This window comes from Phoenix dactylifera, chromosome 6 (genome assembly GCF_051530095.1).
Source record: "Phoenix dactylifera cultivar Ajwa chromosome 6, Ajwa_hap1_PhDact_Kaust_v1.1, whole genome shotgun sequence".
Classification (NCBI taxonomy): Eukaryota; Viridiplantae; Streptophyta; class Magnoliopsida; order Arecales; family Arecaceae; genus Phoenix; species Phoenix dactylifera.
This window is the reverse complement of record NC_143195.1, coordinates 34,768,226-34,783,290: the sequence shown is the minus strand read 5'-3', so window position 1 is coordinate 34,783,290 and position 15,065 is coordinate 34,768,226. Positions and strand designations below refer to the sequence as shown.

At 38.9% G+C, this 15,065-nt stretch overlaps 2 protein-coding genes across 2 annotated transcripts; one reads left to right on the top strand and one right to left on the bottom strand.

The window, feature by feature from the left end:
* Positions 1 to 713: 713 nt before the first annotated feature.
* Positions 714 to 2,470, top strand: LOC103704614 (expansin-like B1). The gene is made up of 4 exons (XM_008787975.6): positions 714 to 941; positions 1,077 to 1,362; positions 1,862 to 1,994; positions 2,089 to 2,470. Exons 1-4 carry the CDS (start codon positions 809 to 811, stop codon positions 2,284 to 2,286), a joined length of 750 nt encoding a protein of 249 aa, XP_008786197.2. The 5' UTR covers positions 714 to 808; the 3' UTR covers positions 2,287 to 2,470.
* Positions 2,471 to 4,705: 2,235 nt separating this feature from the next.
* On the bottom strand, positions 4,706 to 13,432 carry LOC103704613 (RNA-binding KH domain-containing protein PEPPER-like). Its single transcript, XM_008787974.6, has 6 exons — positions 12,875 to 13,432; positions 11,204 to 11,459; positions 7,121 to 7,269; positions 6,762 to 7,019; positions 5,254 to 5,448; positions 4,706 to 5,141 (listed from the first exon to the last, which is right to left on the bottom strand). The coding sequence occupies exons 1-6, from the start codon at positions 13,307 to 13,309 to the stop codon at positions 4,962 to 4,964; spliced, it is 1,473 nt and encodes a 490-aa protein (XP_008786196.4). The 5' UTR covers positions 13,310 to 13,432; the 3' UTR covers positions 4,706 to 4,961.
* Between the last annotated feature and the right edge of the window lie 1,633 nt (positions 13,433 to 15,065).

The window sequence follows — 15,065 nt, the reverse complement described above, 5'->3', positions numbered from 1 at the left end:
GCGTAGAATATCCACCTCATAAGCCCACTTGCCTATGGCGGGTCCAAGAGAAATACTCATTCCTCTTGCTCGGTGCTTTTGCCCCTAACTCAGGCATGACCGTAAGGCCCCTAGTACCCCAGCCTTTAGAATATCCTCTGAAACGGCTCTTGGAAACGTGGAGATAAGAACAAGAAGACCACCACCACCATCGTAGAATCAGTGAATCATCACCAAACTCTTCTTACTTTATCGAGAAGTTGTTATAAAAGACTCCTTGCTCAATGCTTGGACTAAACGCTTAGAGAAAGGATGCATGCATGTATCTGACGTAAGACAATCACTAAGAAGTTGGGTATGCAATCACAACCGAGCCATCAATTCATCCGATGGCTACGAGTCCATCTAGCTAGAAGACTAGTGGCCCATTGACCACCACTAGTGAAGGGAGTTCTCGCACTCTCGGTATTTCTTAAATCCAGAAGGCACTCACCTAGTTGTACGAGTACCATCAAAATTTAACACAATAATGAGGTTAGGCAAGAGACTTCTTGCTCTGTGGAAACGGTCTTGTGGGTCTGTAAGGGCGTTCCGTGGGACACCAAACACCCACCTTTTACTCTGGACGGCACATAAAAGGTGGTGGAATGAAAAAGGTATCACAAGTCATCTCCCTTTCCGCCACATCAAGCCTGGCAATCATCCCTTCCATTCACCACTATAAATATAGAACACGTCTCCTCCATAGCATCTCACCTCTCACTCCATTCTTCTCCTCTCTGGCCTCTTAAACCTTTCGCAAAACTTGTCATTACTCTCAGAGGCAACCATGGCCTTTACTCTCACCTTCTCTTGCCTACTATCCCTCTTCTTCTTCTTCCCTATGCTCTCAAGCTCCCAGAGCACCTTCACTCGCTCGCGCGCAACCTACTACGGTAGCCCGGATTGCTCGGGCACTCCAAGTAATTAATTAATAACACTCTTACCAACTCCTAACACATGCATTTGTGGGCACTGTGATACTGTCTATACTTTCATGTCTGGTGTTACAGTTGAATTAATGCCTAGTTTTTGTCTGATGGTTTTGGATGCAACAGGAGGAGCATGCGGGTATGGTGAGTTTGGTAGAAGCCTTAATGGCGGCGACGTCGGGGCTGTTTCTAGGCTGTATCGAAATGGCACGGGCTGCGGCGCATGCTACCAAGTGAGATGCACCCATCCTCAATTCTGCAACGAGGATGGTGTGAAGATTGTGGTCACTGACTATGGTCAGGGGGATAACACTGACTTCATCCTGAGTGCCAGGGGGTTTGCTAAGCTTGCAAGATCAAACATGGCTATTGAACTGATGGCTTTTGGTGTGATAGACGTCGAGTACAGGAGGTAATGACAACCATGGCGTAGTTTATGATAGCTTTCTGAGCTCTTGACTCTTGGCCTTTGGATTTCAGACTGATGGGGATATTTTATCTAGTGGGAGGCCGAGTTCGTAGTTAATTAAAGACCATCATGCATAATATATATATATATATTGGACCAGCATGGAAAGAAGAGAATACATCTTAGTTCCACTAAAAGTGCTGGAACTAAAAAACAAAGAAAGATAAATATCATGGTGAAATTAATGCAAAGCATACAAAGATCACATGGTCATTATAAGATAACACCATCAAATGATGAGAATATGCTACTAAATGGGATTTTAGTACGGAAATACTTTTAGTTACAGGAGAATGAGAGTTCATTATATGTATCTTTACTGAGTTCTATTCATTATCTGCGAACTTTGCTAAGATAACATTTGAGTGAAAGCTCAAAAGATCTTGTTGCTTTATGACTTCTAACATTATTACTTCTTTTCCCCTTTGTTTTCTTCATGAAGGATCCCATGTCGATACCCAGGATACAATATGATGCTTCAGGTCACACAACACAGCAAGTTTCCGAATTACTTGGCCCTCATCATAATCTACCAAGCAGGCCAGAAGGACATATTGGCCGTCGAATTGTGGCAGGTAAAAGATTCATAAGTCCCACTGGCATATGGCTGGCTCTCTCAGTATCATCTCCATGAATCTAATTCATGTGGATCTCTCTTCTTGGATGCAGGAGGACTGCCAGGAATGGAAGCGGATGCGCAGAGCCTATGGTGGAGTGTGGGACATGGCGAATCCTCCAAGGGGCCAAATGAATGCGAGAATTTTGACGGGTGACGACGGCGGCCAGAGTTGGGTCGCGCTGAATGGTGTCATCCCCTCAGATTGGAAGGCAGGGGTGGCGTATGACACGGCCATTCAGCTAGCCTAAGAATTCCTGGCTTGATGTGCTTAGGAAGACCTTCCCTACTTATAAATTGATCAGTAGCAATTAAAAAAGTTGGTAATTAGCGTGTGCAACTGCTCTTTGGTATGTGCAATAAAAATGGTGATTCCATGCTTTGTTTGATTCGGATGAATATATAAAAACAAATATTAGCTCTTTTTTGCTGGGATGATGCTCGTTATTATGGATTTTGGTTGGCATGAACACGACCTCAACATGATGAGACAATTAAACTCCATTCGGGGGAGATGCCGAGACGGAGACTAAGAGAAGGATGAGAGAATATCGTTAATATTTTAGGCACTTGCGGACATGATAACATGGTGTAATACCATGTTTAGAGACTAGCAAAAAGAGTACTAAAATAAATTTTTGGGAAAATCACATCCCTTGGTTCATGGATCGTGAAATGCTATTATCATATAAAGTTGTGAAGAGAATGCCCTCGTTCAATATATCTATTATAATTTGTAAATGGAACTGATGTTGGTTTCCACATGTTCTGGGCAAAAGTGAAAGCATATTTTTTTTATCTCAGTTGCGCATGGAGCATTACTCACAAATTTATAGAAGAAACTCAAAAAAATATTCAAAACAGAGTAATGGCTGGAAACCATATAAAGAGGGCCCGTCGATCAAAAAAAAAGAAAAATCATTTGAGCACCACCTTCTCCCATTACATAATAATTCTAACACAACTTGTGGAACCCAACACCATTCTATGATGTCATGCTGACGAGAAAAGAAGTGTCATGTGGACTTATAGTTTAGTCCAGCTGAGCAGCACTCATCCTGCAGATGAATGGTTCTATCACCCTCCACATGGAGTTTGTCATTCTTATAACCAAGAAAGTTGAAGATTTTTTATAGGATTCCAATGCTTATCGGTTCCTCTATACATCATTGCAAACTCTATGGCTAGGAGCCTGCCTACTTATGTGAGTGAACTGAGCTAAGTTGCACTAGTTTGCACATAATTTTTCAAGGACAACACCATGATAACCTACAGAATGTTTAACAATTCCAAGAGATGTGGAATCTATGGGCAAGGTTAATTAACATGGACTAAGTTCATAATCCTATCAAACAACCATTAGATACAAGGCATATCGCCACCTAGGAACTCAACTTAACTCAGAGTCACAGTCCATGCTTTTCATCAAAACATATGATAAGAGTGTCTTACAGCAACTTCTGTCGAAGCTCGTCTGATGGTTATGTCACCTCAAGCAAATAGATATGCGTTCCATATTTATTCACTTCCTCCAATACTATATTGAAGGCCCATCACTGCAAGGGAGCAGAACATCTAGATCTAACAACCTCAGAAGAAGCCACAGTTAGAGTGCAGGTCACAGGCCGATGACTTCTCCGTTATTTATTTCACCTGGCTTATAATTTCCTAAATACAGTTAATGTGAATGCCGTTCTCATAGGAACTCTGGAATGTGCTTTCTCCCAGCTTAAATAAAATAAAATTGTATGGCATTTATCCCCTGCTAAAATGCTGAATATCCAACTTGCACTTTGAAGCTGCTTTCAATCCCAAACAAACAGCTCTCTAGCATGAACTTTGGGCCGCCTGCTGCCCATCATTCTGGTGATATTCTAAGAACCTGCTCTGTACCTGTTCCGCTACCTTTGTATAGCATTTTGTCTAGGAACTCAGATAACAGTTCTTATGCAAGGCTAGTGTGCCGAGGTAAACAAAACAAAAAACAAAAAACAAATAACTCTCTCATCTTATTAGAAGGGAGATTCAGTGCGATGCAAAATGTATTTTGAGTGAGCAATGCTATGGAAAATGAGATGTTTAATAGACATTTCCTCGCATCCTGGTACCTAATGCCGTACGCCAACCTATCAAACCACTGACCTTCCACTTAAATTAACATAACTGGATTGTTAGTGATGTATTTAAAACCTTTTGTTTTGGCAGGCATGAAAGCACCGGAAACAAATTCATAGCGGAGGCCTTGCTAAATGTGATAAATGCACCTGTTACTATTCTCTACTGCCCCAGTAAAAAATCTAGACATCCAATGACAATAAAGATGTGGGAGCACGAAGTTTCATGGAACATAACAGCTTGAAATCAGCACGCAGCTGTGATGGAGCAAAATTAGTGCATCCTGAACCATCTGGGAGATGGTAACATTAAAAGAAAAAGTGAGATGGTTCCCCATATGCTATCACCATCTGCCACTGGTTCGCATATTAGCTAGATAACCTGTGATTCATACGTTTATTACTGAAATTCGAACTACCATAAAATCCATGGCTGCTTTGGATAATGGTACTGCTAGGGTGATAACACTGCTGGCGAATCTGGCCCCGGTATCATCGACAAGGTCAAAACTCAATGCTAGATACTCATTCACCCCAACTAGCCACCAACACGCACTGAACAGAAGCTTCGACATATATATAGAGTAGAGTTTTCCCAAACAAATGGGAGCACTGATCCAGTTCGCCTAATGGTATATTTAATAATTTGCAATGTCTGATTGCAAAACAAGAGGATTGCCAAACGATACACGTCTAAAACAAAGTAGCTCGAAGATTAATAGCTGTTCTAAATCTTTACAGGCATGAAACCAACTGAGAGTTGATGGTGCGACCAAAAAAACAGAAAATCAGCTGGCTCCGTGTCTCTCAGCTTAAAGCCTATAGCCGCCGTATCCTCCTAATCCAGAGGACCCATAACCACCATGTGATTGAGATGCAAATGATGATGATGGATAAGCTGTACTTGCCAACTGAGAATAACTTGATCTCAAGCCAGTATCAAGACCTCCATAACTGCTTGTTAGTGGTTCTTTATGTCCAGCTATAAATTCCTGCGGATATAAATAAGAAAAGACTATTACTCAGTGGAGCTATTATGCAAAATATTTTCTCTACGCCCAAGGTTCAGATGAGTTCCCTCCCGAAAAAAATGAGATACTTCACCTGAATGAGCTGTTGAGCAACCTGAACTTGTGAAGAAGTGCCCTTGATTTCAACAGTAATCTCATCAGGCATTCCTCTACTCTCTTGAACAGTAAGTACTGCTCCACTAGTGCGGCGGATGTATGCTATGTTTCCTCCTCCTACACCAATGATGTCCTCCGCATATGACAGTGGAATTTGCATTGTCTGGGTGATCTGAATCTCGGAATATTTCAAACAATGATTTCAGGTGAAGGCACTGAGAAATTAATCATAATAAACGAGACAAGTTTCGAAAACACCAGCTTATCAACAACTCACTTGGAAGAAGTTTAAGTTGGTAACCCACCAAGGGAACTCTACATGTTCCCTTGGACATTTAGTTTAAACACTAATGTTACAACATACAATTAATGAGAGAAAGTAGCCTAAATCTTTCAAGGGCTGTTTTATTCAGTTGGTTTTAGCCAAGTCAATTATGAAAACTGATAATCAAAAACCTACAAAAGATGGAGGCACAGTATGGGTTTTCCTAGCTGTCATCTTCCTGAAAACAAAATCTAGCATAAATGAAGAAAGTGCCACTTTTCAAAAAATGATAATCAAGCATATGCAACTAGACTGGGCAAAACAAATAGCTGCTTTAAAACATCAATAACTACCTTTTAGAATCCAAGCTAAGACACCTGAAATTAAAGGTTTAATAAATCAATCGTTAACAACCTTCATGCACTTTCAACAAGCAATGAAGGTGCCTTAGTAGCTTTTTGACTCATTCCCATATAATAACCTCAAGCAAGATGAATGCACGCTTATTATAGAAAAATTGTAAGTTCCTACCAAAATTGTCTTATGAATTTAAGAGACTAAACTTCAACAGGCACACCAAGTTATATATACCTTCTATTAAGGATTTTGACAAACATTTCTATTAATGTAAAAAACAAAGACAATGGAACGAAAGAACCTTTATCAAAGAAAAATCATAATGCCACATCAAAGCTTAGTCTAGCGAATGCATCGCTTCAAACATATAACTAATATAAGATGGAAAAGCCTGAGACACCCATTCATGTTCCAAGCCACCCATGTAAGAGTTCCATGTCATAATTAAAATAGATGGATAAAAAGGAAAAGGAAAAAAGAAAACTAACACTATTAGACCACCTAATACCTCCATCCACCAAATAGCCATAGAAACTCACATTTTTGATAGGCACGCTCCTCTTGGCTAGGTTCTTGCTCTCTTTAAGGGAAAGAAAGAAGAGAAGTAGAGCAGCCAAAGTAGAAGCATTTCTATCAAGGTAAACGAAAAACATATGTCCTCAATCAGATAAGGGATCCTAGCTATCTATGCTTCCCCTTATGCACATCACACATGTCCAAGAATAAAATTATAGTAACATAAACTCTTATAGCTTATAGTTGAATGCTACTCAACACTAAATACTGAATCAAGCAAAATAGAACCTTAAAGAGATAATTATTTTGAAACTAAGAATTAAGAATAAACAGAAAATGAATTGGACCTGAGTCACTAAAGCACCACCACGCCCCAGTCCCGAAGCACGTAACCCAGAGAGAGCAGGATCTTGTCCATATAATGACAGTCCACTCCGTGGAATTTGTGGATCTAATTGAGACTCACGATCTAGAAACAGAGATTCCCGCTTCAACGGAGGAGCATAATCATTTCCAATTACCGGTTGTTGCAGCGCATGGATTAAGGACTGTGTTTTATCGGCCCAAGCATCCACCGGACGATCTTGAGTGACTGGCGCATTATACTAAAGGAGAGGGAGGGGAAAAGAACATAGTAACCATCAGTTTGCTGCAATCAACAAAACATAAAAGTTAAATTCCAGTCCTCTTCAAAAAAGAAACTTACACTCTTTTCGAATAAAGGAAGCACGCTATGATCAACCAAAAACTTCCGGAGATGCCCAATTACTGATTCTAGTGCTTTGAGAACCTTCAAGGATTCGCCCTGTATCTCTACAATTCTTTCTTCTGTGGTTGCATAGAATGGCAACTCATCTAGCAATAGAAAGATTAAGATGTTATGGACCACATGTACAAATGGCATGCCAAAGAAAAAAATTTAAATCTGAGCACAATCATTCCAAACTTAAATTAAAGCACTATCAAACAGTTTATGATGCATGGGCATAAAAAGGGAGTTCCTTGTTCATATTCAGAGGCAGCTGGTGTTCAGGAATTTCATGTGATCAGGCCCGCAGAGAATGAAAATTCAAAAGCACGTCATATGGCTGAAGGAGGAACTTACTCTAATTGGATAATGTCTGTAACATGGGGCCACAACCTACCGCATGAGTCAAATGATTGGTACATCTCAGCCTATGCTTAATTTTTTTTAGACAGTTCACAGACCCAAAACAAGTGAGCAATATATAATACATTAGAAAAAATAAAAAGTGAGATGATTAAATGCTGCATAACATTCTTCTGTTAGATGCCATTACTGAGTTCCTTACATGGAGGCTGATGCCAGATTTAAGTCCAGTTCGATGAATCCAGAAATTGGTTCAGAAGAGTCAACAGGCATAGAACCTAGTTTGAATTCTTGTTCGATATTGTACAATTAATTGTTTGCTGATGCCAGACTTAAGTCCAATTCAGTGAATACAGATAATGGTTCGGAATGGTCACAGGTGACTAATTACCTATTTTCTCTTTCATCACAGATCGCTAAACGGTTAGACCCAGCCAACATTTTTGTTCAAACTTTGTAAATTTGAGCTAAGTTGAATTCATATCCTTGTGAGAAGAAGAGGATATTATTAGTTTCAGCATGAGAACATGATGATATCAACCCTCTAAATGACTGGGATAGCTCTGCTGAAGGGCTAGGTTTGCTATCAGACCCAGAAGGGCAGTTAATGGACAAAACCTAACTTATTGGTGAAAGAGTTTTAGCTTATGCAATTGGTAAGCAACAATTGTACAGAGACCCTAAACTTAGGCCTTATTGATTTCTCTAAAAGGTCCAAAATGTAGAATACATAATGGGAAGAGCAGAATACAGGATGTTGAATTATGCTTGGAATGAGTGCAAATTTTGGTAATGGATCCCATATTCCACATGCAAATGGACAAATCTTAATGGTTAGTGTCAAATTTCATATCTTGCCATACCTTGTTTAACAATAAAAATCCACAGTCAGTTCCATGCACAAATATATGAAAAGATGAATATCTTCCCTTCTATTTTCTGGTGAAGATGACCAAATCCTCAGGTCATATTCTTGTAATATAAGACAACTTGCATGTATGGATCGTATATTTGGAACTTTTAACTCTTTCATTTCTGATATATAGCCTAACCAATAAGCCTCAAGACTTGTGGAGAGACAACCCTCAAGCAAGTATTTTCCAAGATGCCTCCAGGCAAGAAAGAAATAAGCCTCTTTTTAAACAAAAAATAGTGGCTCCAAACATCATTATAGATTATACATAATGGACAAATGGATAAAGATTACGCCAAACATATTTTTGAATAAGGTTTGTGAAAAATAACGTAACCGATACACAAAAATTCTATCAGAGTATAAGAAAGAATATAATGATTGCAACAAGGTCACTAGGTCACAACATGCGATAAATATAAGGCTAGAACTGATATGTCTGTAATACCCAAGTCCATTCAAGAAATAGGCAAAGTCAACTAATTAGGGTAAATTCAGATGATAAATAAGAAGGAATCAGCCGCTAACATAAGAAAAAAAAATGTGATTGTGATCAACTTAGGATTAGCCATGATGCATGAATAGAAGATAATAGCAAGTGTTGTCTAAGAAAGATCAAATCAAAAATCATAGATAGGACTAAAGATGTGCTAGATTTTAAACGACTAAAGTCATGATTAGAACAAAATATTTGGAGAGGAAGGCTACAGTCACACGTGGTAATTGTTTCTGATAAAACAACTAAGTTTAGCTTCCATCAAACATGAAGTTGGAACTAAAAACAAGGGTGGATAAAGAAGGAAAGCAAACATTGAAAACTCAGAATCTATGGCAGAAACAAGAGAACTAGAAAAAAGATAACAATTCTCCATCTAATAGACATTTAAATTGGAGGTAATTAGAAATATAGAGTTAAAATTGGTAAGATAAACAAAACAAGATATTACCAACTAGCAGCATGGCAAATCAATGTCTAGGTCATCTTACACCCCATTGCATAATGTCTCAATACATTCCATCTAGAATAGAACGGGCAACTTTACTATACATATAGAACATAAATGTTCAACTAATGGAAAGTGAATTGTGCATTGAACTACTTCTATTTTCAATACCAGACATTGATACAAAATGGACGGATGAAGTTTAACACCAAAATATTAATAGTATAACTAGCCTTTTAATTCTTTAATTTCAATTAAGAAAATTTAGAATATCTGAGATGCTATAATGTTACATCACATTGCTTTACCGTTGATATGTCAATATCAGACACCAAAATCAGGTATCAAATTCTTTAATCTTCAAAAAAGATGCAAAAACCACAATTGCATTCATCAGGATATTCCATGTTCGATTTTTCATGCATATGCAAACTTTTGGTTTGTGGTGTAATCTAAGGAATTTCAAATCTTGATACATTGATTACAAATATTAAAAATCATGAGGCAGATGGCAAGTGTGAATTACAAGTGATCAAAGTAGTTTAAGTGTGAATTACAAGTGATAATAGTAAAACACAGGTTGCAGTACATAAAATAATCAAGCCCGTCCAGGGTTCCAAAGACACACCAGTGTTTTAAGATTTCTTATGTATTATCTTAGTTATATTACAGGCATGGACGGTAAAAAAATATTTGAGGGCATTTGGGTTTTTTTTTCAGTCCAATTTATAAGATTTTGATAGTTTTTACAATAAGCAGAAAGAATTCTACAAGTATTACCAATTTGAACCAACAAGCGCCAAAACCAATACCTCAACCAGGTAAAAGAATTTAGGTAGCTTAGATGTAAATGTCGACAAGGAGGTGGCAAATTCCCTCTCTTCTGTTTATCCCAGCAAGAATCAAATGAAATTGAGCCAAGGGTGCTGGCAACCAAACCCTTGGCAAATAAGAAAATCATCAAGATCTCAAATAAATATTTACCACCAAGCAATCAAATATCCCTCGATTATGGCGAAGCATCATATGTGCATCTTAAGCCCCAAAACCAAATTCATCAGCTTAGCACCATTTACAAGTCAGCAGTATTAGAAAAATGAAAGTTTAAGTGCTCAAACAAAAGCACAATGCATGACCACTTAACTAATATCTGCTCAGAGTCCAAGAAGCTGTTCGGTCTACTTAAGTATTTAAGCAGCCGCTTAATCCATTTAACCATTGAAATCTTAATATTGCAATTGCCAGAATTTATATAAAACTTTCACGTACCTAGTGTCTTACAACTTATAATAATTCACTAGCATGGTTGATGTACTAGATCGTGTATTCATCTAGCATGCTAATTAATTTCATTCGAAGTTTTATACCTTGTTGTATCCACTTCTACTCCTAGAGTCCGCAATAATATTATGCACAATAGTTTGTTTCTAGTCATAATTTTATGTAAAGTGCCTAGGCAATATATTTTTCTCTTTTTTAACACCAGATCATTCAGAAGTCCATTTAAATGCATTAAATGATTCAAAATCAATTTACTTTAAATGGCAAGCAACAGCTTAACCAAATTAACAAGCATGTAAATCAGCAAACCTTACTTCTTCCAACAAAGAAATATGCAAGCTCCACTTTACCTTTTCACACATTAATTTCGACATGAAAATCTTAACAACATAAGTATAATCAGCTACAACAAGTTTGATTAGGATACTTTTTCATACAAAATTTAGCTCAGAAATATCAAGAGAAAATATCTACACATTTTACATGTGGAGAATCTAAGTAAATGGTCATTAACTTCACAGAGATGCTTAAGGAATATACCTCCAGAAAGAACCCGTACTGTGGCACCACTACCCTCTTGAATTGACTTGATCAAGCTACCTTGTTTCCCGATCAAATTAATAGCTTGAGATGATGCTACTAATAACCGAACTGAACAAGCAGGTGCAGCAGAAGCTGGGGTAGCACCATCGCCCCCACTTTCTGTTATACCATTGATACGTTTAAATACTCTTAGAACAGCATCCATTGCTGGTGATATTTCTGCATCTGGCTCTTCTCTTCCAGATATCAGAACCTATGCATGGGAAGAAAATATTACAAACTGTCCAGCAAGGAATATTATATTTATATGATGGCTTTATCCCTCTAAGACATATAGTCTAGCATTCAAAGCAAATGCTTTTGAACTTATTTGGATACAAAACAGTTTGAACTCAGCAGAACATCTACAGCTGTCACAGATAATTTCAGTTCAGCATTAACTCCAGACAAGTTTATAAACCTCACCATAGGTATTAAGAGGACAAATTCAATATAGCAGAGTAAAGATTTTTCATATGAATACAATACTAAAACATATGTACGCATGCATGCATGTATACACAGCATGCATATCTATTCTACTATTCAATGCAAATTTCCAAATGGTGCATGACGCTCCACTTGAGAGGTCATCCATCTCGACACCAGACGGCATGCTGTAGTGTTCATGAAATTAAAAGTGTAAGCATGCTGAAGAGGTTGTTATGCATGTTGCTCCCTCTACAAGACTGTTATACCTGTTGTTTCTTGATACCATACCCATGGATAACAGCAAATTTTTCCCTTGAAAGCAGGTTAAATACATGAATAATCAAACATCAAATGGAACAGAGCTAGATCTTATGAATACACATCGGTATATAAATTCCATAATGTTTTCAGATTCATAAATAAACCCGATAGAAGACCAATTTTTGCAATGAATGTATATTCACAGACTTTGCAAATACAGTAAGCTCAATGTAGTATAAAAATTTCATTGCTAAATCAATACTTTGGTACAATAATGGCAATTCCCTACACAGGTGAATCATGCGCCAAGTGCATGCAAAGATCTTCCTATAATTTTCAAAAAGCTGATTTTGAAGAAATGTAGAAAGAATAACAAGGAAATTTACAGGGAAATACAGTGGAAAAGAGAAACCTCACATGAAAAGAGAGCTCCTTATTTCTCTCATTTCTTAAGTAGCATAGGCAATGGAAGATTCATATCAAAATCTTGGAAATTCCAGGGCTACAAATAAAGCAAAATCCAAATCCTAAAACCTGTTTTTTAGAAAAAAAAGAAGTCCGTTAACACTTTAATGGGGCTTCAATACAACGAAGTACAAAAGAAAAAGGGTCTACAAAAGCTCATTAAGTTACATCACAACGGAAAAAATAACCAATTAGGAACTCTCACAATGCAACCACTCAACATAACTCAAGCTTCTTGATCAAAAAAATAAAGGTCATTAAGTTTAGAGTTCAAAAAAAAAAAAAATCCAGTCATCCGCACAAATCCCTTTCAGATGGCGATCGAGAAAACGATCAGATCAACGAAGCAAGATGCTGATATAAACGGAGCAGATCGAACAAAAATGAGAACAAGCCAATAAAACCCTATAAACAAAGAGAGCAAGCAAAACCCTAGAATCCCGTCAAGCGTAAAGCAAGGAGAGTACTCACAATGCGGTCAGAGGTGCCAAGAGCCCCTTCGAGGATACGAACACGCGCCCGCGTCTCCTCGCAGAGCTTCTTGATGAGCTCCCCCTTGCGGCCGATGATGCTCCCCACCTTCAGCACCGGCACGATCAGGCGGAACACGTTGTCCCCAGGCCACCCCGGCCACCTCTTGCTCTCGCCGCCTTGCGTCTGCGCCGGCGCCGTCTCCGTCTCCGGCTCGGCGGTCGTGGCGGGGGACGCCTCCTCCGCCGCTGAATCGGGGGCCTCCTCCGCCGCTGAATCGGAGGCCTCCTCCGCCGCTGAATCGGAGGCCTCCTCCGGTTCCGGGGCCTCCTCCTCCACCTCGGTGGCCTCAACAGCGGGGGCCTCGGCCTCCGGGGACTGCTCCAAGGCCGCAGCGCCATTGTTATCCGCGGTGTCGGTGGGCGTCGCCGCCATCGTGGAGGCGAAGAGTGAAGGGCAAGGGTTTTCGGAGGAGAGCGAGGGGGATCTCACTGTCCTAGCCTCGATCGTGGCTGGAGAAAACGAGCGGCTGAGATTTGGGTTTGTATCCGAGGGGCGAAGGGTCCGTTTATAGACGCATAGAACTCGGAGGATTCACACGTTTGTTGGCCACGGGTGCCCCGGGTGTGCACGTGAGAGCAAGAGGAGACCGGGAAAGCGGACCCGGCTGGGGTAGCGCCATCTAATTATCGATGGTTTCTGAACCGGCCGTATCTGAGTCGCGCGGTCCAGTTCACTCCCTGGTTCGCTCGGTTCAGAGGTTTTTTTTTTTTTTTTTTGGAAAAACTTGTGAGCCGCAGTTTTTTTTTATATACATCGAGAAAGGTCCAAAATAATAATAATAATAATAATAATAGAAGAAAAAAAAAACATACTTAAAACTCTTTCAGAGAAATTTTTCTAAATAGTACGTAGCATGGAAAGCAACCCAGTCAGTATTGTTCGTCTGTCGATGTACATTAGTAGTCCGGAAGAAAGCAAGCCCACGGGTATTTTGGAGTAGCGGATGCCAGTTATCATAGCTGTGCTAGGCCTGAATCTAATCGACCACCATAGCTGAGTCACGTTCGAGATAAGCATTGTCCACTCTCAAAACTAATCTAGCATGAATGAAGCCTCCCTATACAGCTCTCAACTTTGCTTCAATTATAGACTCATCAAAAATATGCTGTCTTCCTGCTGCAATAATTTGAAGTCATGATTCCTAACTATAAAGCCAACTCTTCCTCCTCAGCGGTATTGCCGTCAAAACCTCGAAATGAGGTTTATTCACGATCAAAGTTAATTTGATGACCACAAACTTGATGGGTGAACCCCTTGCTTTAGTTTCTGATTGGACGTTTTCCCATCGGTCATGGGACAGCTCCAATTTAAAAACATTTTATTCGTGAAATATACATCAATTTTATGTAGCTTGTTGTTGCTGCATCATGCGCCATCTATGGTCGCTAAAAACTCGGTAACAAGAGAAAAAAAATGCAGCCAAAGCTGGCAGAGACATCTAGTCTAGCTACAAAAGGCCGTACTAGAAGAGGAGCATACAATCTGCACTTCCATACGAACAGAATAAATCCTTCTTTCTTTTGATAGGTCAGATAGGTCATACACTTTTAATAGCAATGCATCTAATAAAGTCACAAGATAAAAGATAGATAAGAAAAAAAGAAATAATTTCATAACTATCCCATAAAATACCACCAAAATACTGAATATTATAGAAGGTAACCTAATTAGCTGCTCTGTTCGTCTTTTTATATATATGAGTTGCCTAGAAGGTATTAGCCTATGGATGTTCTGTAGCAATGAATACCTATAAGTTGTCCTGTAGTGACTTTGGATCTACCTGAACACAGGATCTCCTTCGACGTGAATGCAATCCCCTCCCAAGGTGAGCCTTAACAGAATAAGTCTTTCAATAATCCTACTATCAAAAAACATGGCATTTATTGGGAGTAGAATGAATATCAGCAAAACCAATAGAAAAAAAAACTCGATACCAATAGAAATTATAAATTGATCTTAACCGTTTTCTATTTCTCATGAGAATTTGTTAAAAATGACATATATTTACCAGATACTTGAACATATAGTCTTGGAGGTGCAACCATGTAAACGAAAAGCAAATCAAAAGAGAAAATCTTGTATTTTCTTTTATGATTAGATTTATCATAACATGGATAGGCCATAGATT